Below are 26,479 nucleotides of genomic sequence, written 5' to 3'. Positions count from 1 at the left end.
CCCCGACTGCAGCCTGACCCAAAGTTCTAAGACCCCTGCTCCTCCGGCCCGCCCCTCACCCACCTCGGGGGAGAGCCGAGGTAGACTCCTCCCGCAATCCCTCGGCGCCGGGAGTTGGGGGCGACCTGGGAGGGCCCAAAGGGAGGCGGGGCCGGGACGTGCCCTGGGCGGGCGGGCGGGGCGGCTCCCGGGCTCCTGTCCCGCCCGCCCGCCCTGACTCACCCAGGCTGGCCCGGGAACTCTGCGGGAGTCCCGGCCGCTCCGCTCCCAGGGACCCAGAAGTTGGGCCCAGCGTCCCAGCCGGAGCGGTGAGTAGGTGGCTCTCTGTCCCTGGGGACGGGGTGGTGAGGCAGGGGTCTGGCCCACGTGACGACCGCCCCAGGTGACGCTGGCCCTGCCGCCGAGCCCGCGGCCCGCCGGGGCGCACCAGGAGCTGGGGAGGGGGTGGGGGCAGCGAGAGACTCGGCCGTGGCCAGCCCAAGGGCGCCTGTGCGGGAGCGGGCCGGCCTGGCCAAGGACGGAACGAAGATCAGCAGGATGGGGGAGACCCCCCGGGGGGGCGATCTTGACCCCATTCCCCTTTCCTTGTCCGCTGGGACAACAGCGACAACTCACCTCTGCGAACCCCTCAATGCCCCAGAACCATACCCCTTGGGGTCCTTACCAGGTTGCCCCCTCTGGGACTATTAAACCTCAAGACCCCCTTCGCTCCCGAGTCCTGGCAGGGCAGCTCAGAAAAGTGCTAGGTTGGGAGTACCCGAGCCGGGGCCTGGCCCAAGATCTGCTACTAAGGGGCCACCCCCCACCCCCACCCCTGACCTCAGTCTCTCGCGCTTTTTTTCTTAGTTTCTCTCTTGTGTAAGTCAAAGATCGGACCTGTGTGCTCCAAAGCCTGTTTCAGGGCTGACAGCTATCACTGTGTCTTCCTTGCCCATTAGCATGGGCTGTGGGTGAGGAGGGGGCTGGACCAGGAGCACCCACCACTCCCTGTTTTGGGAGGCCAGCTGGGAGCTCAGGGGAGGGCCTGAGAGAGGAGAAGCAGGGGTGAGGTAGGGATGGGTGGAGCTCAGGATGGGCAGGGGGCAGTACCTGGTCTTTAGGTGGACCAGGGGCCCCCAACCTGGCCTGCAGAGCAGCGTCGGCCCATCTGTTCTCTGCCAGAGCTCCCCTCTGAGGTTCTTTTGGCGAAGATGCTGCATCTCAGCAAGAGGTTCTCACCCACCACAATACAGGGGGTGCCACCAGCCAGACGAGACTTGGGGGTTACACCTTAAATACCACTTGTAGCTGTGAAACCTCGAGCTGGCTATTTCCCTCCCTGTGAGTCTGGAAAATGAGGGTTGCAGCAACCCCCCTCTCCCCCCTCACAGAGTTGGGATAAAAGGAGGTCCTGGAAGCATCTGGTGGCCATAAGCTGCATGTGGCCCTGTGGTTGTTTTCCTCTGAATTCCCCCTAGCTCAAGCCCTCTGCCCCAGGGCCCTCCCACCAGCCCTGCTCAGACAAAGGGGGGCCAGTCTTGTGTCTGTGGAAGCTTAATGGCAGGTTCAGACCATCCTGTTTGAGTCATGGAGACAGATAATGATAACCCCCGTGTCTGCCTCGGATTTGTGTTGTGTATATACCTTGTTCCGTGGGAGCCACAGGGCCTTCCCCTGGGGACCATGGGTGTCTCTGCCTTCTTGCCTTTGATTGTAGTCCTGGCGTGGGGGGTGCTGGAGCTCCCAGCAGTGTGAGATGGACGCAGCCAGGAAGTTGGTCCCTGCTCCCAGCAGTGCGAGATGGACGCAGCCAGGAAGTTGGTCCCTGCTCCCAGCAGTGTGAGATGGACGCAGCCAGGAAGTTGGTCCCTGCCCGTCTATTTCTGTCACAGCCCCCAGAAGTACTCTTCTTAGGTTAAACAGCAGAGTGGGGTCCCTCAGAGGGACAGGTCCCCAGGGCAGGGAGAACAGCGGCTGGCTGGAACTGGTCCTGGGTCTCCCCCTCAGCTCAGTGTGTACATCCAGATGCACACTCAGAATGCCCCCAGGTGTCCCCTTGGATGGCTAGTGTACATTGGGCCCCTGGGTGCTGTTGAGCCGCCCTGCATATGTTTCTCTAAGATTCCCTGGTGACTGGACTGATACACTCAACTTTTCTTTCTCTCTACACTCACACTGAGAGTGAAGGATGGGGCATTGTGGGAGGGAGCCTCGGTTCTGTCTGAGCATCCCCTGCTTGCGCCTGATTCTGGATGAGTCAGGGCCTGAGTCAGGGGGCCCTGCCCCTGCCGTCCCAAAGTGAGGGCCTCTGATGGGATTAGAAGGTGTGGTGGACTGCCCCACCCTCAGCCTGGTGGGCAGAGCCCGCATCCTGTATCCCTGCCCACATCCACCCCATCCCCAACCAGGAGTCAACCCAAGGCCTCATGCACCTGGGGACCAAAAAAGGGAAGGAGGGAAGTGTTGAGTAATTGGCTGAGGTGTGGTCCAGGGCCAGGTTCCCACTAAGCAATGGGTGGAAGGCTGGGGGACCAGCTGATGGCCCAGATGCCTCCCTCCCTTGCCCAGCCTCCAGGAACCCCACGTGGGAAAACTGGCAGGGTAGAGGAGCACGGATGCTGGGAGGGGCAGTAGAGCCTAGGAGCCCCCTTGGAAGCAGTGGGGGCCTTGCTGCCTCCCTTTCCTTCCGTCCAGCCTCAGGGAGTGGAGGAGGGAGCCTCCCCAGCTGCCTGCCTGGGAGGGTGATGTCCCAGCTCGTGGCACACGCCCCCATGGGACTTGCTCCTGGCCGTCCATATCTGAAATAATGATACCTTGGTCTAAAACGAAACCCAGGGACAGAGTGGGCTGGCCGCCCAGCCCCAGCCGGGTCGTAGGTGTCACTCCGGCTGCTCCCTGCGTTTTCCATTTCCCAATCCTCTGCCCTTCGGCCATCCTGACACCCCCTACCCAGGTTTCTGTTTTCTGCCCCAGATTCTGGGCACCAGCCCCTCTAGACACCCAGGTGTCCTAGTCCTCCCGCCCCCTAACTGACCAGCCTTCGGTTTTGCCACTCCCTGCCCCTCAGGCCCTGTAACCAGAGCCAGGCTCCAGCCGGCTTTTCCGGTTGGAGGTTGGAGGTGGTGCCTGGAGCGCCCCTGAAGGGGGTGGGGGGGCCCACACCCCGGAAGTCCCGAGCCTGCCTCAGCGGCTCTCCCGCCCAGTGGCAGAGAGAGCCGGGGCCAGCCGCCCGGACACGAGGTGTCTGGAGTCAGAGCAGCAGAGCGAGCGTTTTGGGCTTGGCATCAAGGGTGGGCGGTGGCTGGGTTCTGGGAGAGGGCCACACGGGCTAGCTGGGGGACAGCGGCCCCGTGGACTGTCCGTCCGAAAGGGCCAGCAGCGTCAGATGGGGGCAGGGATCCCGGGGAGCAGAAGTGGGGAGAACGGTAGTAGATTGGCTTCAGGAAGGAGGGGAGGTCTGGGGGAGAGGGGAAGGGGGCACACAGCTCGTGCGCTCTGCCAGATTTGGGCAGGCAAGAGCACAAATTGGGAGCAGAGGCACGTGTCTGGCTCGCTGGGGGCCCACGACCAGGCGCCCCCTCTTGAGGGTCTCTGCAACCCCTGCCTCCCCATCTCCCGCAGGAAAGATGATTCCGGTGGCCGAGTTCAAGCAGTTCACGGAACAGCAGCCCGCCTTCAAGGTGCTCAAACCCTGGTGGGACGTGCTGGCGGAGTACCTCACCGTGGCTATGCTCATGATCGGGGTCTTTGGCTGCACCCTGCAGGTAAGGCGCAAGGCTGGAGCAGGGCCTGGGCATAGCGCGGCCTGGGCATAGGGGGCGGGGCCTGGAGGCGAGGGCGCAGGGGCGGGGCCGATGCGGGCGGGGCCTGGTGGGGCGGGGCCGGGGATTCCGGAAGTCTTCCTGCTAACTTTCCCGCAATTCTGGAGCCCGGCAGCGTGAAATCAAAGTGTTGACAGGATTGTTTCCTTCCGCGGGCTGTGAGGGAGCGTTGGTTCCATGCCTTTCTCCTTCCCGGCTCCTCGGTGGCCTCAGGCATTCCTTGGTTTATAGATGACGTTCGCTCAACTTTCCTCAGTGTGTGTGTGTGTCTATGTCCAAAGGACACAGTCATACTGAATTAGGGCCCACTTTAATGACCTCACCTTAACTTGATCACGTCTGCTCTGCAAAGACTATCCATTCATAGGTATTAAGGATTAGGACTTCAGTATCTTTTGCGGGGGCAGGGAGCGGGGGAGAGCGGGCGGATCCCATTCAAGCTAACTCCTTTTTTCAAAGACTGAGGTGCTGCCAGAGGTTTAGCGATTCTTCCAAAACCACAGCCGGCTCAGGACAGTCAGGGACTGGGGCCTCCTCCCACCTTCAGCCCGCCTCTCCTCCCCCCCCAACTATGCAGGCCGAGCCAGCTCCTTGACCCTCTTCCCCCACCCTCATTCCCAGGTGACCCAGGACAAGATCATCTGTCTGCCCAGTCATGAACTCCGGGAGAATTTATCAGAGGCCCCATGCCAGCAACTGCTGCCACGGGGGGTCTCCAAGGAGATGGGGGGCCTCCGGGAGGTCAGCGGCCTCAAGAACGACCTGGACCTACAGCAGTATAGCTTCATTAACCAGCTCTGCTACGAGACAGCCCTCCACTGGTATGCCAAGTACTTCCCCTACTTGGTCGTCATTCACACGCTCATGTTCATGGTCTGCACCAGCTTCTGGTTCAAGTTCCCTGGCACCAGCTCGAAGATCGAGCACTTCACCTCCATTCTGGGCAAGTGTTTCGACTCACCGTGGACCACGCGGGCCCTGTCCGAGGTCTCTGGGGAGAACCACAAGGGCGCCGCCGCGCGACGGGCGACAGCGACCATGGAGGCCTCCGCAGGGCCAGGGAAAGCAAGTGAGGGTGAAAAGGAAAAGGTGCTGGTGGAGCCTGAGAAGGTGGTCACTGAGCCACCGGCCGTCACCCTATTGGATAAGAAGGAGGGTGAACAGGCCAAAGCCCTGTTTGAGAAGGTCAAGAAGTTCCGCATGCACGTGGAGGAGGGAGACATCTTGTATACCATGTACATCCGGCAAACGGTGCTCAAAGTCTGCAAGTTCTTTGCCATCCTGGTCTACAACCTGGTCTACGTGGAGAACATCAGTTTCCTGGTGGCCTGCAGGGTAGAGACCTCGGAGGTCACAGGCTACGCCAGCTTCTGCTGCAATCACACCAAGGCCCACCTCTTCTCCAAGCTGGCTTTCTGCTACATCTCCTTTGTGTGCGTCTACGGCCTAACCTGTCTTTACACCCTCTACTGGCTCTTCCATCGGCCCCTCAAGGAGTACTCCTTCCGTTCAGTGCGGGAGGAGACCGGCATGGGTGACATACCGGATGTCAAGAATGACTTTGCTTTCATGCTACACCTCATCGACCAGTATGACTCGCTCTACTCCAAGCGCTTCGCCGTCTTCCTCTCTGAAGTCAGTGAGAGCCGCCTGAAGCAGCTCAACCTGAACCACGAGTGGACGCCTGAGAAGCTGCGGCAGAAGCTGCAGCGCAACGCCCGGGGCCAGCTCGAGCTGACCCTCTGCATGCTCCCGGGGCTGCCCGACACTGTCTTCGAGCTCAGCGAGGTGGAGGCGCTCCGGCTGGAGGCCATCTGTGATATCACTTTCCCCCCAGGCCTCTCACAGCTGGTGAACCTGCAGGAGCTCAGCCTGCTCCACTCACCCGCCAGGCTGCCCTTCTCCCTGCAGATCTTTCTGCGGGACCGCCTGAAGGTCATCCGCGTCAAGTGCGAGGAGCTCCGCGAGGTGCCCCTGTGGGTGTTCGGGCTGCGGGGCCTGGAGGAGCTGCACCTGGAGGGGCTCTTCCCCCCAGAGCTGGCTCGGGCGGCGACCCTCGAAAGCCTCCGGGAGCTGAAGCAGCTCAAGGTGCTGTCTCTGCGGAGCAATGCCACCAAGGTGCCAGCCAGCGTGACTGATGTGGCCGGGCATCTGCAGCGGCTCAGTCTGCACAACGATGGAGCCCGCCTGCTGGCCCTTAACAGCCTCAAGAAGCTGGCGGTGCTGCGGGAGCTCGAGCTGGTGGCCTGCGGGCTGGAGCGCATCCCCCATGCCATCTTCAGCCTGGGCGCGCTGCAGGAACTCGACCTCAAGGACAACCACTTGCGGTCCATTGAGGAGATCCTCAGCTTCCAGCACTGTCGCAAGCTGGTCACGCTCAGGCTGTGGCACAACCAGATCGCCTACGTCCCCGAGCACGTGCGTAAGCTCCGGGGACTTGAGCAGCTCTACCTCAGCCACAACAAGCTGGAGACCCTGCCCAGCCAGCTGGGCATGTGCTCCGGCCTCCGCCTGCTGGACATCTCCCACAATGGGCTCCGCTCCCTGCCACCCGAGCTGGGCCTCCTCCAGAACCTGCAGCACCTGGCTCTGTCCTACAATGCCCTGGAGGCCCTGCCCGACGAGCTCTTCTTCTGCCGCAAGCTGCGGACGTTGCTCCTGGGCTACAATCACCTGAGCCAGCTCTCGCCCCAGGTGGGGGCCCTCAGAGCCCTCAGCCGCCTGGAGCTCAAGGGCAACCGCTTGGAGGCCCTGCCAGAAGAGCTTGGCAACTGTGTGGGACTCAAGAAAGCGGGGCTCCTGGTGGAGGACACCCTTTACGAGGGCCTGCCGGCAGAGGTGCGGGAGAAGCTGGAGGAGGAATAAAGCAGAGGTGGGGAAGGTTGGGGTAAGAGGCCTTCTGGATGCTTCCACCCCAGAACCTCTACTGTTGTCTTCAAGAGAGGTGGCCAAGAGGGCCCGGGCCAGGAGAGGAGGAGCAGACACATCAACCTTGTGGGGTCCAGGCAGGATCCTGGGACTGGTCTGTCTGAGAAGAGACAGGAGGCTGTGGATTTGGGGTGGAACATCATAGAGGGATTAACTCAGTCATAGGATTCTCAGACCAAAGATACCTGTGTCTTTGGCGGGCTGTCCTGCCCTGCCCCTGGACATTCTAGCTCAATTAGTGCCATATATGGGGGTGGGGCACATCCCAATGGGATTTCAACCCTCTCCACACACACTACCCCCCCCCCCGCCAGCCCCGACCAAAACAGCTTATCTCTGGGATTCTCTCCCAGGGAGGGGACACAGACACAAGGGACCAGCGACCCTCGCCCCCAACTTTGATGTCAATCCCTTATTTATAAGTTGTTTGCTACAGACACGTGAACTCAGAAAAGTGGTTCTCATATTTGGCTATGCATCAAAATCAACATCCCCAAAACAAAACATCCCAGGCCCCACCCCTGAAAGACTGACTCAGGTCTGGTTGGAGGCCAGGAACCTGCCTATAAATAAACATCCCAGGTAACTCTGATGCAGGTGGTCCTAGGCCTGTATGTTGGGAACTATGGACCTACAGAATCTGGATGTCCAGAGCAGGGATTCTGAACCCTTTTTAAGTCCTAGAACTTTTGAACATCTGATAAAAGCTGGGCACCTCCTTTCCCAGGAAAATGCTCAGGTACACATACACGCAAATGTCCACAAGCAACTTCAGGCAGTCAACAGATTCCCCCAGATGTCCCAGAGGGCCACTCGTGGACATCCTAAGGATGGCAGACTCCAGGGTTAAGAACGCCTGCCGTGGAGGTTACATTCTTCTGAGCACAGGCAGAGACTTGTCTCTCAAGTGTTCCCTGCGTGAGGGAGCATCTATCAGTGGGTGCTTAATAAATAATATGAATTATGAGAACTAAACTTCTGATCTCTGCTATCCACTTCTGTTGTCTAAGCCTTCCATTTCACCAGACCAATTACAGGCAAGCAAAGACACTCACGTGCCAGAATCAAGGCTATGAGTTTCTGTCCCGGAAGCAGAGGCAGGGAGACCTCAGCTTATCAGGAGAAATTAGGTGGCATCCTCTGCCCAGCTTTTTTCTGGAGAACCCCTTTTCCTCTACATTCCTTGTTAATTCTCCAAACTCCACTCTCTTGTATCTGTTCCACCATAAGTTGTCACCACAGAAGTCCCCACAAGCCTTCAGCGCCCACCAGTGTTCCTGTGCTGGACCAGGAGCAGGTAGGGCACAGCCTGACTGACCCTGACCTCCTGGGACTGGACACCTCGAGGTGTCTGCAAAAGGCGAGCCTCTTCCTGGCAACGAGAGCAGAGGCAAGCTGCTTTCCGAAAACCAGGATTCCAGTTGCGGACATTTTCCCCGGCACCCATCAGACCAGTTAAGCGGCGGGGAAGACAGGCCGAGGCGCATTAACACCAAGGCGCGTCTCCTGCACTGTCCAGGAGCTGGGCTCACATTCCGGGGAAGGAAGATGAGGGAAAGTCTTAAAATATCCCATCTGGGTCTGACCTGGAACTCTTCTGGCCATGACCCTGGCCCTGTGGTCGAGATCAGGGGCCCCCCATGCCGCTAGTCCTAGGGCCCCTACAGTGACGGAGCCCTACCCCGCCCCTCCCGCCAGTCCTTGGTCAAGCCCGAGCTTGCTGAAATAGAAAGGGCTCCCCACGGGCGCCTAATTATGGTGAGGAGGCAGCAATTAAGCCTAACAGGGATCCTAATGAAGCACTGTCCCAGACGAGAAAGGCAGCTGGGAGGGAGCGTGGATGCCAGAGAACAGGCCGGGCGGGGAACAGCGAAAACGAGGAGCTACTCCCAGTAACAGCGGCAGAACAGCGAGCCAATGTTGCGCATGCGCACCAAGGGCCACGCGCGGCATCGCGTCTACCCCTCTGTACGCAGGCGCGCCGTTTTCCCCGCCCGCCCTTCTCTACAGAACAGTGAATGGATTTCAACACAGCGCCTCTCGAGAGTGCGCTCGGAATCCGCGCGTGCGCAGCACAGTGAGAGGATTTGCACGTTGCCAGACGCGAGCTCTAGGTGGCGTCACCCCTCCCACTGGGAAGAAGCACGCATGCGCGGAGGGTAGGCACGCGGGATGGGCGAGTGCGCGCCGCGGGCATGCGCCGTGCAGGGAGAGACGGCGGCTCGGTGGGGTCATCCAAGCGCAGGCGCAGTGCGGTGTTTGTCTGCCGGACTGACGGGCGGCCGGGCGGTGCGCGGCGGCGGCGGGGAAGATGGCGGCGTCCTCCCTGGAGCAGAAGCTGTCCCGCCTGGAAGCAAAGCTGAAGCAGGAGAATCGCGAGGCCCGGCGGAGGATCGACCTCAACCTGGATATCAGCCCCCAGCGGCCCAGGCCCAGTAAGCACGGCGGCGTGGGGGAGGGGGCGGGCGGGGCGGGGCGCGCGCCGCGGGCAGCCCCGCCCCCGTCGTCAGGCCCCGCCCCCGCTTCCGGGGCGCTCTTGCTCCTCCTCCTCGCCACCCTGTACCCCCTGCTGTCGGCTCGCGGGGAGAGGGTCACGGTGACCCGGGGGGCGTGGGGCCGCGGGCTCCCGGGCGGTCCTCCTCCAACGTAGGGGTTCCCCCTTACGGGGCCTACGAACCCAGTTACCCGGCCCCAGGGCAGGGCCCCCCACCTGATGACCCGCCCCCTCACCGTGATCCTCGGAGCCTGTGTCACCCTCACCTACCCGGAGCCGCGCTCCCCTAATCCACGCGACCGCGACCACATCCAGATTCCTCGCAAACACGGACGCCCTTTCCGACCAGATGATTTCGCTCCTGCCGTCTCAGTGCCTGGCAGGAGGCCCCTTGCCCCATTCCGCACCTGGGTCCTCGTCAGATGGTTCAGTGGATGATCCACTCACACTCATACACACGCGCACCTGGCCCGGGTGACACCTGAGGTCGTTTGACCACATATAACTCCCTATTCCTCTGACCTCTTTCCCTGTGACTGTGCCCAGTAATCCCTTTTTCCCAGGCTGGGACCTTGTCATTGGGCCTAGCAGGCCCCCTCCCACGCACACCCTACCCACATACACCAGGCCCCCTCAGACTTCTCTGACTGGTTTCACTGCCACCATCTTGGGGACTGTCTAGCTTCTCCAAAAATACACACCCAACCCCCAGCCTAGTAGCAGCTTTTCCTCACCTGGACTCTTCCCTGCACACCCACACTCACCTGGCCTAGGGGTACGTGAGGCCAGTGTGGTGATATCTCGACCTCCCAGCCCACGTACACTTCTCTCTGATCCCACTATCTCTGTGACTACCTCCCTGGCATTTTATCATCTGGAATCAAAAGCTGCTCCTCCTTCCCCCAACACTCACACCTGGCCTGGGATTACCACAACCACTGTCTAGTTTCTTTATGTCCCACGAAACGCCCTCCCCAAATCTCTCAGCTAGAGGGCATCAGGTCTTCACCCTCCCCACAGACCTGATGAATAGCACCCCACCACACACTTTGCGTCTCTACAGAACAGTGAATGGCCCTCCTTTGTACTTCTGATATGATCCTTGTAGCTTATGTAGCTCCCTGTGGGGTCATCCTGGTAGGAGGGGGCACACACCCCCATATCGGGGTATTGAGGTCACTCCCTGCTCACCCAGCCTGACCTTCACAGCCTGACCGCCCCCAGTCCCTGTGTGCGGTCCACTCCTCATCCCTCACTCTTCTGACTTGGGGTAGCGTGGGTTCCTCCCTGGGGCGGAAAGCCCTCCCAGGACTGGAGGGTCCCTGCTGGGCTGTGCGGTGCTGCCTCCCCTAGCCCCGGCATGGATGAGACAGGGCTGGGTATGGGGCCGGGGCTGCCTTATGGGGTGGCTGTCCCAGGTGCAGAGCGAGGTACAGTGAGACCCACGGCGGGAAGGCCCCTGAGGAGCCCCCTCCAGGCGTCTGTGTCTGTCAGCTCCATCCCATGCTCCCGGTCCTCCCATTTCTGTCGGTTTCTACCCGTCTCTGCAATTTGGTGCCTCGCGCCTCCCTCTCTTCTTCGTTATGATTTGATTTCTTTTCTTTTGGACAAATCAGTTGTTTCTGTTGTGATTTATCGTGGTGTTGTTTTTTTTCTTCCTTTTCCCCATCCAGTTATTGTGATCACTCTAAGCCCTGCTCCTGCCCCGTCCCAACGAGCAGGTACCAGCCTTTTTATCATCGTCGCTTGGACATCTGCACCATTGACCTAACCGCTGCCCCGCCGCAGAATGCCCTCCCCCACCCCCCATGCTGTGTGTGCGCGTGCGCGCCTGTCACTCTTACTTTCTCTCCTTCCACACCATCAGCGATCAACAGTGTTCAGCCCACTTGGCCTCTTCTTCTGTGTCCACTCGCCTTCCACTCCTCCCTTCCTGGTGGGCTCAGGTTTGGACTCCCTGGAAGAGGAAGTGAGCTCCTTTACCCACCGGGAGTCTGCCGCCTGTGAGAGGTCACGTGTGCGCGCGTGTGTGTAAGGGGTCATGTATGTGCGCGCGTGTGTAGTGTGCGCGCGCGTGTAAGGGGGAGAGAGAGAGTTGCGCCAGGCCATCGCTGTGCCTGTTGATTTGTTTCAACAGCACAGCGAACACGCATCGCCCGACTCGGGACACAGCAGTGGACAGAAGGGACCGCGGGCCACTCGACACGTGGCTGACGCTCACGGACAGTGAGCACTTTCCCAGTCCGGGAGAGGTGGAGAAAGCAGTGATGCCTTGTAGAAAAGGCCGGTTCTTCAGGGGGTGGTCAGTCAGGGAAGCCTCTGGAGAAGCTGGGATCTGAGCACCGGGTCGTGGCAGGCGGGGAGCCGGAGATTGAAGGTGGCGGAAGCAGCCGGCCGGGGCCTGAGCGCAGTCACTAGCGGGTCTGGAGCAGATGTGTGCGGGTGTGTGTGTGTGTGTGTGTGTGTGTGAGTGAGCACAAGAGACAGAGAGACAGACAGCTGGGTGGGGTCTGGCCCTGTTGGCCCTTGTGTAGGTGGAACTAGATTGGGGCAGGGGTGTGTGTGCGCGCACGCGTGTGTGTGTGTGTGTGTGTGTGTGTGTAAGACAGCGTGGGCCTGGCTCTGTTCAGGGCTCTCGGCGTATCGTCTGTGTGCGTGTGGGGTTTTGCCACGTCCTGTGTGTGTGCGCGCGCACACACGCGTGCATGTGTGTCGGACTGACAGCCTGGTGCGTCTGTGGCCCCCGTTAGCCGTGTGCTTCCATGCGCTCTCTTGTTCTCTCTCTCTCTCTCACTCAGCCTCTTGCTCTCACTGTGCCCTCCTGACCTGCCGCGTGGCCTGTCACCACCTCTGTAACCTCTGTTCTCAGGGCCTTTGTGTACCTCCTCCCTTCCCCCACCTTAGCCACCCTACACCAGCCCCCCTCAAGTCCCCACCGTGTTTCAGTTTGTAGGGCCACTGGAAGCATCTGTCCCCCCCACCCCAGAAGTGTGGAGAGGGTAGGGATGTGGTCCTCACCCCAGAGAGGAGCTGACCATGCAGGGCAGAAAAAGGGCCCAGATACCCCCAGGGGGCGAGAGCCTGGCAGTATCCTCAGAGAGTCCAGGTACAGGGGAGCATTGGGGGGCCCCTCAGGTGCCCCTGAGGTGGTTGAGCGAGAGAGGGAGGGATTAGGACTTTGACCATGACAGAGGAGTGAAGCAAGGACACTACAAAGCCAGGGACTAGAGCAGCAGGGAGGGTGCTCAGGAGGTGAGGCCTCCAGGCCCGTGCAGGTGCTGGGCCTGGCCATCTCCCTGGGCCTTCCCGAGCTCTTCTTTTGCTCTGAGCAGGCCTTAGCAAGACCTATGTCCCTTCTATGACTGCAGGTTAGGATCCTGTACCTGCTCCCTCACTCTGGATGTGGTCAGGGGCCCAGGGTAACAATGTGGGGAAAGTACCCAGATGCCAGCAGTTCGAGCATATTTGTCTCTGTCCATTGGTCACTGGGCCCACGTTACCAGGTGCTTGCAGAACTGTGGGAGGAAAGCGTGGAGCGTGGCAGGGGGTGTAGGCAGAGAAGGGGGCATCAGCTGAGGGTTGTGGGAGAGTGGCAGGCCCCAGGGCTCCCGGCCAGCCATTCTCCACAGGAAGGTCCTCTCTGGCCCCCTTGGAGACTCTTTCAGCCAGTGCCCTACCCAGCTAGGGACCCCCTTCTGGAGCACCAGGGCGTCTGGGGTACGAGGCTTCAGTGGAGGATTATCTGTCTTCTCCAGGGGCCACACAGATCTCTGTTCCCACCCTACTGCCAGCCCAGCCAGGGAGGATCCTAGCCCCGCAGGGAACCTACTGTTCTGTCCCGGGCCCCTGTCCGGCCTGTCTCTGCAGTGCCTCCTCTGGGCAGCTGGGCCCCAAGTCTTGGCTCCCATCTGTCTTGTCTGTCTCCTGCCCTCCCGATCCCCGAATGCCGCCTGCCCGTCCCGGGGTGCCCGCTGCCTGCCCGCTGCCTGCCCGCCTGCCTGTAGCATGCCCAAGCTGTCCGCATGCAGGCTGCTGAGAAGCCCCCACCGCCTGGCCCACTCCCCACCCCCCCATCCCACCAGCCCTTGGAGGGGCTGTGCCACCTGGATCCCCTCACCCCAAGGACAGAGGCCCAGCCTGGGGGCCTGCCCCCACCCATTGGTCCCAGCTTTGCAGGCCAAGCTGGGAGGCTCAGAGATGAGCCTGCTGGCTAGAGGGTGGCCCTCCCTGACCCTGGAACAGAACGTGGGGCAAGGCAGCTGGAAGTGTGGGGCCCTCGCCCAGTGTCTCCCTGGGGTGGTCTGCCTGATTCTTATTGGGCAGCCAGGGTCAGTGCTGCCAATAGGCCCAGAACCCAGGCTGATCCTGGCAGGCATTCCTTCCTCACATGGTCCAGAGTGTGGGCACTGTGGCCCTGGGTCTGCTTCCTGGGCAGAGGTGGGGAGGAAAGGGACATATCAGGAAGGCTGCCTGGCTGAAGGATGTCATCAGTCTCTGGGCCGTGATCCGTGTCAGCATAGACTTGGGGACAGTCCCTCAGCCTCTGAGGACCACCTCTCCCTGCCAGCCTACTCCATCTTCTTCCAGGTCAGGGGGGTGGGAGAAGGTACCCTGAGAGTGGTCAGGGAGACGCTAGCTCCTCCAGCCCAATGGGGTGGGGGCTGGGGGGTCTGTGCTGACCTACCTGGTGCCAGGGAGGGGGAGACAGAGTCCCAAGGCCCCAGAGTGCCAGGTGGTGGCTAACCCCCTCTCACCCTTGGTTCTCACCCCCCCCAGCCCTCCAGCTCCCACTGGCCAATGATGGGGGCAGCCGCTCACCGTCCTCCGAGAGCTCCCCACAGCACCCCACGCCCCCTGCCCGGCCCCGCAACATGCTGGGGCTTCCGCCAACCTTGTTCATGCCCCGCAGCATGGAGAGGTAAGCTGTTGGGACGGGCCCAGCTGGCCAGTGGTGGGGCAGGGGTCACTTCGCCTGCCCCAGAGAGGAGGGTGGTTAAATCTAGGGGAACCCCTGTGTGTTGGGGACTGGGGTGGCCTCGGTTTGGTTGGGATCCTCCTCCACCGGGACCTCCTCCCTGTCCCCCCCAGCATCGAGATTGACCAGAAGCTGCAGGAGATCATGAAGCAGACGGGCTACCTGACCATCGGGGGCCAGGTACTACCCTGGCCCTGGCCCCCTGGGGGGTGGGCAAGACGCACCTCGGGGCTAGGCCTTGGGGTGGGGGCGGTGCCCCAGGCCTGGCCCATCCTCCAGCTCTGGCTGTCCTTACCAGCGCTACCAAGCAGAAATCAACGATCTGGAGAACCTGGGGGAAATGGGCAGCGGCACGTGCGGCCAGGTGTGGAAGATGCGCTTCCGGAAGACAGGCCACGTCATTGCCGTCAAGGTGAGCCCTGCCCCAGGTGGGCGCCCCTCCCCTGCCCTGAGACCCCGGCACTAAGGCTCCCCTGGCCCTCCGTGCAGCAAATGCGGCGCTCCGGGAATAAGGAGGAGAACAAGCGGATCCTCATGGACCTGGACGTGGTGCTCAAGAGCCACGACTGTCCCTACATCGTGCAGTGCTTCGGCACCTTCATCACGAATGTGAGTGTGCGCCCGGCCGGTGGCCTCCGCTGCTCCCCTGCCTCTCTGGGGGCTCCGCGGGGTCTCCTCCACGGCTGGAGTCCGTGGCGGGGGGGGTGGGTAGGGGCTGCAGCCGTGCCCAAGCCTCCCTGTGCTGCCCCCACAGACGGATGTCTTCATTGCCATGGAGCTCATGGGCACGTGCGCTGAGAAGCTCAAGAAGCGGGTGCAGGGCCCCATCCCCGAGCGGATCCTGGGCAAGATGACGGTGGCGGTGAGCGGACCGGGCAGGGGTGCGGCCGGCTGGGTCGTCCCCCCTGGGCCCCGTCCTCCCGTCACTGGTGCCCTCCCGCTGTCCTCGCTGCAGATCGTGAAGGCGCTCTACTACCTGAAGGAGAAGCACGGCGTGATCCACCGTGACGTCAAGCCCTCCAACATCCTGCTGGACGAGCGGGGCCAGATCAAGCTCTGTGACTTTGGCATCAGCGGCCGTCTGGTCGATTCCAAGGCCAAGACGCGCAGCGCTGGCTGCGCCGCCTACATGGCCGTGAGTGGGAGCCCCGCAGCGCTTGGGCGGGCGGGCGGCGGGCGTGGGGGATCGGGGCGGCGCGCCCGCACCGGCCTGGGGGTACATCCTCCCCTTCTCCTGCCGGCAGCCGGAGCGCATAGACCCCCCGGACCCCACCAAGCCAGACTACGACATCCGGGCCGATGTGTGGAGCCTGGGCATCTCCTTGGTGAGTGGGGGCCCCCGCCTTTTGGGCAGCATCTCCTTGGGATCCAGAAGGAGGCGGAAGGGAGGGGAGGAACCCGTGCTCAGCCCGTCCAGCCCGGTCCTCTCTTCTAGGTGGAGCTGGCGACGGGACAGTTTCCCTACAAGAACTGCAAGACAGACTTTGAAGTCCTCACCAAAGTCCTACAGGAAGAGCCCCCGCTCTTGCCCGGCCACATGGGCTTCTCAGGGGACTTTCAGTCCTTCGTCAAAGATTGGTGAGGAGCCCGCCGGCCCGCCTGGGTTCTAGGGGGGCTCGGGGCCAGACTGAACGGAGAAGCCCCCACCCCCACTGTGGAAGCGCCCCCAGCAGGGATGCAGGCAGGAGCTGGGCCCGGAGCCCTGGGCATTAGGAGTCAGGGTTGGCCCTGGCCTGAGCCTGCCCTTTGCCATGGAAGGTTGTGGACAGCAGATAGGCCCCAGCGCCAGGGGCTCTGTGCGTCCAGCCACTGCAAGCCGAATCCTGCCTGCGTCGTGTCCACGTTTGCTTGTCCCGTGGGAGAGCCCCGCTCACCTCCCCCACGAGCCCCTCACAGTCCAGTTTGGGCTTCTGTCACAGGCGGGATTCCCAAGTGCAGGCCTTGGGTCCTCGGGCTTTTCAGCAAGCAGCCCTGGGCCGCGAGCACACAGCAGCTCCTTCCCCGAGATTCTGAAGACCCCCATCTCGGAGCCGGGACACTTGAGTCCCCAGGGCAGCCAGGCCTCTCCTTCCCCGGTTCTTACTTTTCTTTGCTTCTCCTTCAGCCTTACTAAGGATCACAGGAAGAGACCAAAGTATAATAAGCTGCTTGTGAGTACCTGGGGCCCCTTCCCGCCCCCTCCCACCGGGACGTCCGCCTGGGGCCTGAGCAGCCGCCCCAGGGGAGCCTCCCTCGTCCTCAGCCCCACCCCTCGGCCCACAGGAACACAGCTTCATCAAGCGCTATGAGATGCTGGAGGTAGATGTGGCATCCTGGTTCAAGGACGTCATGGCGAAGACTGAGTCACCGAGGACTAGCGGAGTCCTGAGCCAGCACCACTTGCCCTTCTTCAGGTAGCCACGTGGTGGCGGCCAGCCCCACCGGGGGCCAGGGGCATGGCCACAGGCCCCCCTTCCCCACCTGGCCACCTAGCTGCCCACCAGGGGAGACCTGGGACCTGGACAGCTGCTGAGGGCTGAGGACAGAAAGTAGGGGGTGCCGACCCACCCCCAGCCCCCTGCCCACCAGCCGTGGACAGATGGGCTCGCCAGGCCCCAGCCCTTCCCGTCCCGGGGTCAGCCGGCCTCCCGGGGTCAGCCGGCCGTGCGCGTCCCCCTGACAGACACTGTGAACGGAAGACAGCAGGCCACGAGCAGACTCGCTATTTATTCAGTCGTAACCTCTGGGCTGGGGCGGCCCCCAGGGGCCGGGAGAGAGCCGCCCGTCCCGCCCCTCCCCCCCGACTCGCCGTGTGCTGTCCCCTCCGCCTCCCTCCGCAGACATGCTCCCTGCCTCCATCCCCTCTCTTCCATCCCCTGTCTACCTCTCTGGCTTTCCCCATCTCCCTCCCTGCCTCTGCCTCTCTCCTGGCCCATACTCGGGCTCCCCCTGCCAGCCCCCCCTGGGGGACTCCTGGGTCCACTTGGGTCTCCGGCAGTGGCGAGTCCGTCAGCTGGTGTCCTCGCCCCAGGAAGGCAGGCTGGGCGTTACGACTGCAGCTGGGCTTGGGCTGGTCTCTCTCTCTCTCTCTCTCTTTCTCTCTCTCTTTCTCTCTCTTTGATCTCAGGGGGTCCTTTTTGGAGTTTATTGTATTTTATTGTACTTGGTGGGGTGTTTGGGGTGGGGGGGCAAAGAGCTTGTTCTCACGGGGTTTGTCGGTACCTTCAGAAACTTTTACCAAAGTCATGTTTAGCTGCTTGTGGTGGAGCCCCCTGACCGCCTGTGGGCACAGGCGTCTGGGGCCGGGGTGCGGGGCCGAGCCCCAAAGGTGGGCTCTGGGGGGCTCCTCCTCCCTCGGGGCCAGCCCTCAGGGCTGGAGACTGGCCACAGCTCGGGGGGGTGAGTTGAGGACCTCAGGGGGCGTGGAGGGAGCCCGAGGGGCCGTGGCCACACGGGGTGGCCTTCAGGGAAGGCGGGTGCAGGGCACGGTGAGGGCAGCGGACGCTGCTGCGGCAGGGAGGTGGTGGAGGGGATCAGTGGCAGGAGTGGGGCCCCGGGGCCCCGGGGAGGCAGGGATCGAGGGTGCAAGGGGCGGGTGTGGGGGTTTGAGGACGTGTGACAGGACAGAGGTGGGGCTGGCTGAGGGCTGGGCGTGTGCAGGCAGTCACGCCCTTGGAGTGCCCCTGAGCGCCCCTCGACTCCCCCAGAGCTGGCCAGTCCGCACCGCGCCCTCTGTAGCAGCTGGAATGGGAGGGGGTGTGTTTCCTTTTTGTTGGTGATGCATGCAAATTAAGTGGACAACAAAACAAAACAAAAAAACAAAAACAGAAACCCACAGAACCACAAAACCAACCAACACCAAAGGTGAGGAACTTGGCCGGACGGAGCGGACGCAGTCTAGGCCTAGGCATCGCTGTATCCGGTCTGTCCTGCGGACTCTCGTTCTGCTCCAAACTCACAAAACGCCGCATGTTCAAAAGTCCTCGAGTTCTCTGCTCTCTGCCCCCCGCCCGGGAGGGAAACGGCCACCTGCTCTTGCCCTGGTCCCCTTTGTGAGGGGATGGGGGAGGGTGGGGGGCCCACAGGCCTGGTCCCCCACCTCCCTCACCTGGCCCAGCCAAGGAGGGGAGGGGAGGCGTGGCCTTTGTGGGTAGCTGGAAGGTTCCGTGGCTGGGCCCAGGGCCAGTGAAGGCCCTGGGGCCAGCCACCTGGATTTATTTTTATTTAACTATATTCTGTTTTGTGAGTGCGTCTGCCCGCCCCTGCCCCCCTTCTGCGTGAAGTGGGGGGTTCTGGGGGAACCTCTTCTTGCCCTCTGCCTCTTTCCTGTCCTCTCCCTCCGTCGCCAGTCACCAGCCATCCTTCTTGACCAGGCAGAGGGGGGAGCGGGTGGGCGGGCGGGCAGGGGCCTGGGGCGGCTTGGCTGAGGCCGCCGGCCCTCGACCCCTTCCCCGGTCGCCAGTATTCCCCCAGCCCTTTTTAAAAACGAAATGCCCCCGTTTGTAAATCCTTAGACGCTTGAGAATAAAACCCCTCCCTTTTCTTCCACGGAGTCTGTGGTGTGTCTTGAGCTTGGCAGGCCGGGGCAGCAAGAGGTGGGAAGGGGCTGTGAGGCCTGAACTTCGGCGGGGGTGGGGGCGGGGGGAGCCATGCCATTCCAGGGGTTGGGGCCTCTGCACCCGGGCGGGGGACTGAAGCCCAGCTGGGCCCGGAAGGGTCGTATTTGTAGTGAGTTGCTGCGTATCAAGTGACCAGTGTGCCGGACCTCCCTCCCCACCACCCCGCCAGCCACAGGTTGGCCAGAGAGGAGCCCTTAATCCCTGGCAGACCTTGGGCGCCAGCTCTGATGCACACCCCTCAGTCCACCGCCCCCGCCTCCTGGGGTGGCTGCTCAGCCAAGGACAGGGCTGCCTGCCCACCTGTCGGGCCTGGGTGCCGTCTGGCGGGCAGCTGCACTCCTGGGGCACACTTCGGGGGCGCCGGTCCAGCATGCTGGGTGCCACGCTCCTGCTGCTGGCCCTGCTCCCCGGGGTCGCCACCTTGCCCAGCGGACCGCCTGGTACGTAGAGGCTGGGGACACGGCCCATCAGGCTGCCATCCCCGTGTTGCCCTTTCTCGGCTCCACCGCCCCTCTGCCTTGCCTGGGGGAACGGGCGGGGGGGGCAGGTGGGCTCTGCCTCTGTCTCCCGTCTCCAGATCCTTCTCCTGGACCCCCAACTTCTTCAGAGGCCCCAGCAGGTACACTGATGCCAGTGACCGTGGGAGAGCGGTGTACCAATGCTTTTAGGAAACGTGTGGGGACTGTCCTGAGAACATTATTTGACAAGGACCCCAGCGGAGTGCCTCCCTCCGGCAGAGGGGGTGTGGGTGCATGTGGGTCCCCACCCCGTGTTGCTGCTGTGCTCGGTCTGGGAGTAAGGAACCTGGACAAATGGAGAGGCCGGAGACCCTGGTGGCCCGGCTGGGCTCCAGCTGTGCCAGAGGGGCAGAGAGACAGCACCTTCCTTCTCCCCTTCCCCATTGCTCACGGTAACCTTGGAAAGGAAGGGGGGGGCAGCACCCTCCCCCAAGCGGGCGCTGGGCCCCTTGGGTAGCTGACCTCACCCAGCCTGGCCGCCTTTCCCGCCCCCCCGTCAGGCACCCTTCAACCCTGCCCCGCCAGGGAGTCCCAGGTCCGCTGTGGAGGTGGAGATCCAGGTCTGGGAAGGGGGGCTCCTCCCCAGAGGCGCGCATTTTTGCTCCCAGCCTCGGCTGCTGGGCTGTGGCGGCCCCCGGACCTTCAGGGGACGTACCATGCCTACTCTGCCAGCACCGAGCACCGGGGAATCCCTCACCGCAACAGCATCCATTTTCCAAAGGAGGCGGGAAGGTTGCTCCGCTGGCCTGGAGGGGCTAAGGGGCAGCGCGACCTGCTTCGTGTCACCCTTTCTCCCCGCCAGCGCCCCCATTCCCCGCGGCGCCCGGGCCCTGGCTGCGCCGTCCCCTTTTCCGTCTGGAGCTGTCGGACGCGGAGGAGGCCTTCCCGCGCCGCGCGGGGCCGCTCGAGGTCCCGGCCGACAGCCGCGTGTTCGTGCAGGTGTGGACGCGGGGCGCGCCGGGGCGCGGCGGGCCGGGTGGGGGGCGGCCGTTGCTGATCGCGCCCCCGCCCCCGCCCCCTAGGCGGCCCTGGCCCGACCCTCTCCGCGCTGGGGCCTGGTCCTGCACCGCTGCTCGGTGACACCGTCCTCGCGCCCGGCCCCGGGGCCCGCCCTGGCGCTGCTGCGCGGGGGCTGCCCCGCCGACTCCTCGGTCGTCCTCCCGCCGCCGCCGCGCCCGGGTGCTGCCGGGTCCGCGCGCTTCAGCTTCCGCCTGCGCCCGGTCTTCAACGCCTCGGTGCAGTTCCTGCACTGCCAGCTGAGCCGCTGCCGCCGCCTCCGGGGAGCCCGCCGGACACCTGCGCCTCTGACGCTGCCGCCGCCATCGCTGGTGCGCGGGCGCACGGCCGGGAATCTGGGCGCCTGGGCCAGTCCCGGGGCCGGGGGTGGGGGGGTGGTGCTGGGCACAGGCCCTCCGGCCTCTGAAGGAAGAGCTCCTTGGAGCTTGGGAATCTAGGGGTCCGACGCTTTGGAGGCTGGAGACGGGGGTCCCTCGGAGCTGGGGAGAGTCGCTGGGTCTCTCTCGGGCTGGTGGCTGGGCTCAGGGACGGAGAGGGGGGCCTGTGGGGCTCTGCCTAGGGGTTCCCCAGGGGACAGGGAATGGACGCTGGGCTTGCTCTGGGATGCCTGGGGCGGAACTCGGAGGTCCCTCCAGGGCTGGGTGGCTGGATGCAGAGGCGGCCAAGGGGCCAAAGGTCTGGTATCTAAGGTTCTCGGAGAACTGGGTCGTGTGACCTTGAGGGGCTGCAATTTGCAGTCCTCACAGGCTGGGTGGCTGGCTGCTTGTACATCTCAGGGGCTGGGCTCACGGGCCTCTCGGGGGTCGGATTTCCAGGAGTTCACTGGTGCGACTCCTGGTCGCAATAGCTGGACACGTAGACCTCTCGGGAAACCCGGGGACAGACAGGTCCCTGAATCCTGGGGCCTGACTGCCCATCTCTTGCCTCCTCCTCCCCCCAGTGTCTGCCTCAGGATGAGGCGTGCGCGGGCGCCGGCAGCGGCGAGAGCCTGGGTGCCGACAGTCCCCACCTGCACACGCTGACGCAGCCCATCGTGGTCACAGTGCCGCGGCCACCCCCCAGTGAGCGCGCAGTTCTCCGCAGGGGTCGGAGAACGGGGGGTGGGGGGGACATCTGTGGCCCGGGCCCAGTCCCTGTGTCGTACTTCCCACAGGGCCATCCAAGGGCGTCCCCGGCAGAGCCGTGCGCCCCGAGCCTCCGGCCGCGGCCCCCGCGGCCCTGGAGCCCGCGCCCGTGGTGGCGCTGGTGTTGGCTGCCTTCGTGCTGGGCGCCGCGCTGGCCGCCGGGCTCGGCCTCGTCTGTGCGCACTCAGGTACCAAGCTCTGCCCGCCGGGACTTCCGCCCGGCCCCCAGCCTATCCCCGCGGGTCGGGACCCCGGGTCGCCGCGACCCAGCCGGTGGAGCCCCGACCATCCCCAGACCTGCCTGCGATACGCCCGCGGCAGCCCCCAGGGGGCGCCCTTGCCCCGGCCCAGTGTGCAGCAACCCCTAGTGCTCCGCAGCCTCCCTCTCCTTTCCAGCGCCCCCAACCCCCGGTCCGGCCCCGAGAGACTCGCCCAGCGGCCCCCAGCCCAGGATGCCCCAGTGAGGCAGGTAAACGGGGGTACGGGTGGGGGGAAAGGGTTGTAACGTGGGGCCGGTAGGACAGCTGGAAGAGGGAGGTGATGATAATGGCGTTTTAGGCTTTCCCTGTGCCGGGGAGTGTTCGGAAGGTTTCATGCCTATTAATGTAATCCTCATAACAACGTTCAGGTAGATATTATTATAATCCCCATATTAGAAATGAGACCCATGAGGCACTCTCTGAAGTAACTTGTCAAAGGTCACAAAATTTGGTGGAGCTGGAATTCAAACTCGGGCACTGGGTCACCCGTGGCCAACTTCGGGCTCTGTGTCACAAGAGGGGTCCTCAAACCTCGGACAGACACTAGAGGAGAATTCGCGACTCAGACCTAGCACCCACCCTCACTCCCGCACACAGACTGACGGAGGAGGCCAGTGATCCGCTGGGAAGGGGGTGGCCTGCGTTGTGTCCTCTCCTTCGCTCAGCCTGGGTAGCCCCTCGCCAGGGATGGCGCACCCCCAGCAAGGTCCCGAGACACACCAGCCACGGCCTCGAACCAGGCCCGCCAGGACTGCACCGGCCGCGGCCCACCTCGGACCCGACGGGACCACTGTCTCTGCTCCGAACCCTCCCGCCCCCGACGCGCTCCTCCTCGCACCCTCCCACCTGGGCTCAAAATAAACATCTGGTCTGACCTGCTGAGTTCTGAAGTCTGCGTGTGAGCTTGGCGCGGGTATAGGGGGCAGGAAGCAGAGGCCTTGGACCAGGCCTTGGGGGCCGGGCTCACACGCCCATGTATACGTGTGCAGACGGAGGCCAGGGGAGACCCAAGGGAGTTGTTCCCAAACAGAAAGGGACACCCAAGCCCACGTGCTTAAGTTTTAATAAGCTCCGCCTCCTTCCTCAAGCCCTGCATCTGCCCACCTGCCTCCGGCGCTCTTCCCAAAGCCAGGCTTTCTCCGCTCTCCACCCCCACCCTGGACCCTGCCCTCGCTAAGGCCTTGACCTCTGGTCTCTGCTCCAGCGCCCTCTGTCTAGTCTAGAGCTCGTAACTGTCTCCTGTCCGAGTTCCTCCCTTCCCTCGAGCGGGACTACTAGCTCCATTTCACAAATGAGGAAACTGAGGCTCGGCTCGGCCATATCACTTGCTCTAGGTCCTCAGGGCTAGCCAACCCCACAGCCCAGGTTCTTGGCTACCACTGAACAGCTGCCTTCCTGCCAGGGTCCACTCCTTTTGGAGAAGCAAAGCGCACAGTAGGAGTTTCGCGAGACTCAGTCCCGCAATGGAGGGAGGGCGGGAGATCTAAGGTCTCGGCTCCAGTTCACGGAGGAGATAAAATGCAGGCAGGTGGGGTGTCTCATGCGCCCCCACCTCCGTTCGCAAGCCAGTCTCTCCATCCTCTCCCATCTAAACTGTTCTCTTCGGCCGCAAACGCGGAGCCACGCCCCCATCTGTTTCCGCCTCCGCGCCGTGCTTTCTGGCCCCAGCGGCCTCCGTAACCCCGCCTACCAGGGAAACGGGCCCGGAACGCAGACACCGCCCTCGCCGGCATGAAGCCTCCGCAGCGGCGGCGAGCGGCCCCGGCGCGCTATCTGGGTGAGGTGACCGGCCCCGCGGCCTGGAGCGCCCGCGAGAAGCGGCAGCTGCTACGACTACTGCAGGCGCGGCAGGGCCAGCCGGAGCCGGACGCCGCTGAGCTGGCCCGGGAGCTGCCGGGCCGCAGCGAGGCGGAGGTGAGGGGGTCCTGGGAAGGGAGGGGGGCTGGAGCCCCGGCTAGGATGTGGGCGGGGCATACTTTGCGTCTGAGGGGCGGGGCGGGGAGGCGGGGCGAGCGCGGGGTGGGGGCGGGGGACTTGGAAGGGAGGCTGAGTGTGGACGGGGCATACATGAGGCTGAGGGGCGGGGCGAGCTTGGGGGAGAGGCGGGGCATACGAGACTGAGGGGCGGGGCGAGGTGGAGGCCGCGCGTGCGAGAGGCTGAGGGGTCGGTCGGACTCCGAATTAGACGGAGTGGAGGCCCCGGTCAGGGCGGAAAGGGCAGTGAGGCTGAAGTGAGAGCCAGGAAACGGGGCCGAGTGGGTGAAGCGGGGCGATGAACAGGGTAGTACTTCGCAGAGGGTGGGCCCTGGCTGCGGGGAGGAAGCAGAACCGGCCTTACACCTTTATGGGGTGGCTGGTCACACCTGGGGCCTGGGCCCGAGCCCCGGGGCAGAGTCACTGAGACCTGTAACACCGGGGTAGCGGGAGGCTAGGGAGCAGTGCCGGTCCGGGAGCAGGCAGTAGGCTTTGGCCTCTCTCCCCAACCCTGGGCGTGTAGAAGGCCCATTCGGCCTCCTCCTCTCTTATCCAGATCCGGGACTTCCTACGGCAGCTCAAGGGCCGCGTGGTCCGGGAGGCCATTCAGAGGGTGCATCCCGGTGGCCCGCAGGGTCCGAGGCGCCGGGAAACACAGACCCCGGCCCCCATCGAGGTGAGGCAGGACAAGGCCCGCCAAGGCCGGGCCCTGGGGCATGGTGTGGGTGTTGGGGGGGATAACCTGATCAGGGGGATCCCCAGGAGGGGCAGGGCTTGGAGACCCCCGAGAGTTGGTCCCTAGGCCGACTGTGTGCCCTCTGGTCGCCCCATCCAGGTATGGATGGATCTGGCTGAGAAGATAACGGGCCCGCTGGAGGAGGCCCTGACTGTGGCTTTCTCACAGGTACAGCCATCCCACAGGCAGGATGGGGGTGTTATGTATAAGTCTAAATTAGGGGGACTTGGCTCCGGGGCCCTTCCTCTTGCCAGCTCTGTGACGCTGGCCAGTCACTGAACACCCTGAGCCTCAGTGACCCCGCTTCCGACAGCTCCCGTATGTTACGTCTAACAGGGGGGATTTGGTGAGCAGGTGGAGGTGGAGGGCTCAGCTGGGTGCAGGGCAGCGGAGAGGCCGATGGGAGGACTTCCCCCTTTCCTTCCCTGATCTCTCTTCCTGCCAGGTACTCACCATCGCGGCCACGGAGCCCGTCAGCCTCCTGCACTCCAAGCCCCCCAAGCCCACACAGGCGCGTGGGAAGCTACTGCTGCTCAGCGCCCCTGGAGGGCGGGAGGACTCGAGCCCTGACACCCCGGGCCCCGCCCCTAAGGCGAATGGCCCCGCCCCCGAGGCACCTTCTGCATCCCTGGCTGACCCGTCGTCGGAAGGGGACTTCTCCGTGGACTTTGAGAAGATCTACAAGTATCTGTCGTCCGTCTCCCGCAGGTGCCATGGCCCTGAGCTTTCTGCAGCCGGTGAGAGTAACGGGCAGGGGCTGGGAGGGAGCGAGCCCCGGGCAGCAAGGCCCCCCCTGCCCTCACCCCACCCCTCTGTGTCCATCACCAGAGGCAGCGGTGGTCCTCGACCTGCTCTTGGCACTTCCCGAGGAGCTGCTCCGCCTGCCCTGCGATGCCCTGGTTAAACACATGTCGGATATGTACGTGCACCTGACAGCCCCTCAGCCGAACCCAGCCACAGAGGGCCTGGCGCCCGGAGCTGAGGATGCCGGGACAAGCTCCCCGGGGCAAGAGGAGGCCAGCCAGGCCGTGCCCCTGGCTCCAGAGAATGCCCCGCCCAGTGAACCAAGGTCTGCTTGGCAAGCAGCTGGGGTCTGCCCCCTGAACCCGTTCCTGGTGCCCCTGGAATTGCTGGGCCAGGCAGCCAGCCCTGCGAGGTGAAGGCCCGGTAGGGGGAAAATACACCAGACATCTGTGAGCCCCCTGGCCCTCAGTCCTGCCTGGGCTGGTCCTGGGTTGTCAGGAGGACCCAGCCACGGTGGAAGGTCCCTGACATGGTGGGCAGCAGGGGGTGGCCTTGAAGATGATCGACACGGTAGGGGTCTCCGAAACAGAAGCACAGTTGTACAGGGGTTTGGCCACAGAACTGAGGTGGGGGCAGCCAGCCCCTCCCCCCACAAAGCCTGTCCCAACATCCTGTATCCTATGTCCTGTGAGTAAAGTTCTTGCCATTATGTCTTGTTCCCTTTTTCCTGGGAGTTAAAGACGGGAGTGGAGGCCCAAAGTGCCAGAAGAAGTCATAGGTAGGAGTGCCGGAGCTCGGGGTCCCAGGGCTGAACGTGGGGCATGTGAGGGGGGGAAGGCACAGTCATCAGTAAAGGCTGCTGCCGCCGCCAGGTCTGGTTCAGTGCCACCTGGAGTGACCTTGGTCTGGCCGTGAAGGGGACCCTCGGTGACTGCATGGAGGATGAAGCCTGAGCCTGACAGGTGTTGAGTGCAGGGTTTTCAGCGCAGGTGACCTCCCTCACACACATGAAGAGAAGCCAGCAGAGGGTAGCCAGGTGGGAGGAGCCAGGCCCCAGGTACAGGTCAAGGGTAAGGGGTGGGCTGCCTCAGGTGGCAGGAGGTCGGAGGGAGGGGAGTAAGTCACCCCCCCCACCCCCCAGCAAAGCAAAGAGGGGCAGGGAGGGAGGAGCTGAGCTGGGTAGAGGAAGGGTCCTGGCTGCTGCCAAAGGCCCTGAATTCCCAGGAGTGTGGCGGGGTCTCCCTGCAAGGGGTCCCCCTTCATCAGCCTGCCTGAGGGTGTAGATTCAGGGAGAGGCTGGGGAGGGCACAG

The 26,479-nt window shown here is 63.4% G+C and overlaps 4 protein-coding genes across 6 annotated transcripts; all 4 read left to right on the top strand.

Moving 5' to 3' along the window:
• Positions 1 to 217: 217 nt before the first annotated feature.
• LRRC8E (leucine rich repeat containing 8 VRAC subunit E) lies at positions 218 to 7,703 on the top strand. Of its 2 annotated transcripts, none has more exons than XM_006733822.3 (3): positions 218 to 308; positions 3,601 to 3,743; positions 4,422 to 7,703. In XM_006733822.3, the coding sequence occupies exons 2-3, from the start codon at positions 3,606 to 3,608 to the stop codon at positions 6,663 to 6,665; spliced, it is 2,382 nt and encodes a 793-aa protein (XP_006733885.1). In that variant the 5' UTR covers positions 218 to 308; positions 3,601 to 3,605; the 3' UTR covers positions 6,666 to 7,703. The 2 variants fall into 2 exon arrangements, with proteins under 2 accessions (XP_006733885.1, XP_030884573.1); XM_031028713.2 differs by lacking the exon at positions 218 to 308 and adding an exon at positions 3,139 to 3,269.
• A 1,263-nt stretch (positions 7,704 to 8,966) lies between these two features.
• On the top strand, positions 8,967 to 18,724 carry MAP2K7 (mitogen-activated protein kinase kinase 7). Of its 2 annotated transcripts, XM_006733823.3 has the most exons (12): positions 8,967 to 9,163; positions 10,896 to 10,943; positions 13,999 to 14,140; positions 14,311 to 14,377; positions 14,496 to 14,609; positions 14,687 to 14,806; positions 14,952 to 15,059; positions 15,153 to 15,332; positions 15,442 to 15,522; positions 15,633 to 15,775; positions 16,302 to 16,347; positions 16,460 to 18,724. In XM_006733823.3, exons 1-12 carry the CDS (start codon positions 9,040 to 9,042, stop codon positions 16,592 to 16,594), a joined length of 1,308 nt encoding a protein of 435 aa, XP_006733886.2. In that variant the 5' UTR covers positions 8,967 to 9,039; the 3' UTR covers positions 16,595 to 18,724. The 2 variants fall into 2 exon arrangements, with proteins under 2 accessions (XP_006733886.2, XP_006733887.2); XM_006733824.3 differs by lacking the exon at positions 10,896 to 10,943.
• Positions 18,725 to 18,985: 261 nt separating this feature from the next.
• TGFBR3L (transforming growth factor beta receptor 3 like) lies at positions 18,986 to 23,309 on the top strand. Its single transcript, XM_081811248.1, has 7 exons — positions 18,986 to 19,235; positions 20,116 to 20,252; positions 20,336 to 20,641; positions 21,271 to 21,391; positions 21,484 to 21,642; positions 21,851 to 21,923; positions 22,312 to 23,309. The coding sequence occupies exons 1-6, from the start codon at positions 19,166 to 19,168 to the stop codon at positions 21,916 to 21,918; spliced, it is 861 nt and encodes a 286-aa protein (XP_081667374.1). The 5' UTR covers positions 18,986 to 19,165; the 3' UTR covers positions 21,919 to 21,923; positions 22,312 to 23,309.
• An 83-nt stretch (positions 23,310 to 23,392) lies between these two features.
• SNAPC2 (small nuclear RNA activating complex polypeptide 2) lies at positions 23,393 to 25,877 on the top strand. Its single transcript, XM_006733825.3, has 5 exons — positions 23,393 to 23,628; positions 24,245 to 24,364; positions 24,524 to 24,592; positions 24,870 to 25,161; positions 25,253 to 25,877. Exons 1-5 carry the CDS (start codon positions 23,446 to 23,448, stop codon positions 25,582 to 25,584), a joined length of 996 nt encoding a protein of 331 aa, XP_006733888.2. The 5' UTR covers positions 23,393 to 23,445; the 3' UTR covers positions 25,585 to 25,877.
• The last annotated feature ends 602 nt before the right edge of the window (positions 25,878 to 26,479 follow it).

The sequence above is a fragment of the Leptonychotes weddellii genome, chromosome 1 (assembly GCF_054177405.1).
Source record: "Leptonychotes weddellii isolate Sample4059 chromosome 1, ASM5417740v2, whole genome shotgun sequence".
Lineage (NCBI taxonomy): Eukaryota > Metazoa > Chordata > Mammalia > Carnivora > Phocidae > Leptonychotes > Leptonychotes weddellii.
The sequence above is the reverse complement of the archived record's forward strand: the minus strand, read 5'-3'. Positions and strand labels throughout refer to the sequence as shown.

Coding starts and splice junctions, on each gene's coding strand:
- LRRC8E (XM_006733822.3), top strand. CDS start 3,606: ATGATTCCGGTGGCCGAGTTCAAGCAGTTCACGGAACAGCAGCCCGCC. Junction 3,744..4,421: donor TCTTTGGCTGCACCCTGCAG/GTAAGGCGCAAG, acceptor CCTCATTCCCAG/GTGACCCAGGACAAGATCAT.
- SNAPC2 (XM_006733825.3), top strand. CDS start 23,446: ATGAAGCCTCCGCAGCGGCGGCGAGCGGCCCCGGCGCGCTATCTGGGT. Junction 23,629..24,244: donor CGGGCCGCAGCGAGGCGGAG/GTGAGGGGGTCC, acceptor TCTCTTATCCAG/ATCCGGGACTTCCTACGGCA. Junction 25,162..25,252: donor CCCTGAGCTTTCTGCAGCCG/GTGAGAGTAACG, acceptor GTCCATCACCAG/AGGCAGCGGTGGTCCTCGAC.
- MAP2K7 (XM_006733823.3), top strand. CDS start 9,040: ATGGCGGCGTCCTCCCTGGAGCAGAAGCTGTCCCGCCTGGAAGCAAAG. Junction 14,610..14,686: donor GCCACGTCATTGCCGTCAAG/GTGAGCCCTGCC, acceptor CCCTCCGTGCAG/CAAATGCGGCGCTCCGGGAA. Junction 15,060..15,152: donor TGGGCAAGATGACGGTGGCG/GTGAGCGGACCG, acceptor TCCTCGCTGCAG/ATCGTGAAGGCGCTCTACTA.
- TGFBR3L (XM_081811248.1), top strand. CDS start 19,166: ATGCTGGGTGCCACGCTCCTGCTGCTGGCCCTGCTCCCCGGGGTCGCC. Junction 20,253..20,335: donor ACAGCCGCGTGTTCGTGCAG/GTGTGGACGCGG, acceptor CCCGCCCCCTAG/GCGGCCCTGGCCCGACCCTC. Junction 21,643..21,850: donor CCTCGTCTGTGCGCACTCAG/GTACCAAGCTCT, acceptor TCTCCTTTCCAG/CGCCCCCAACCCCCGGTCCG.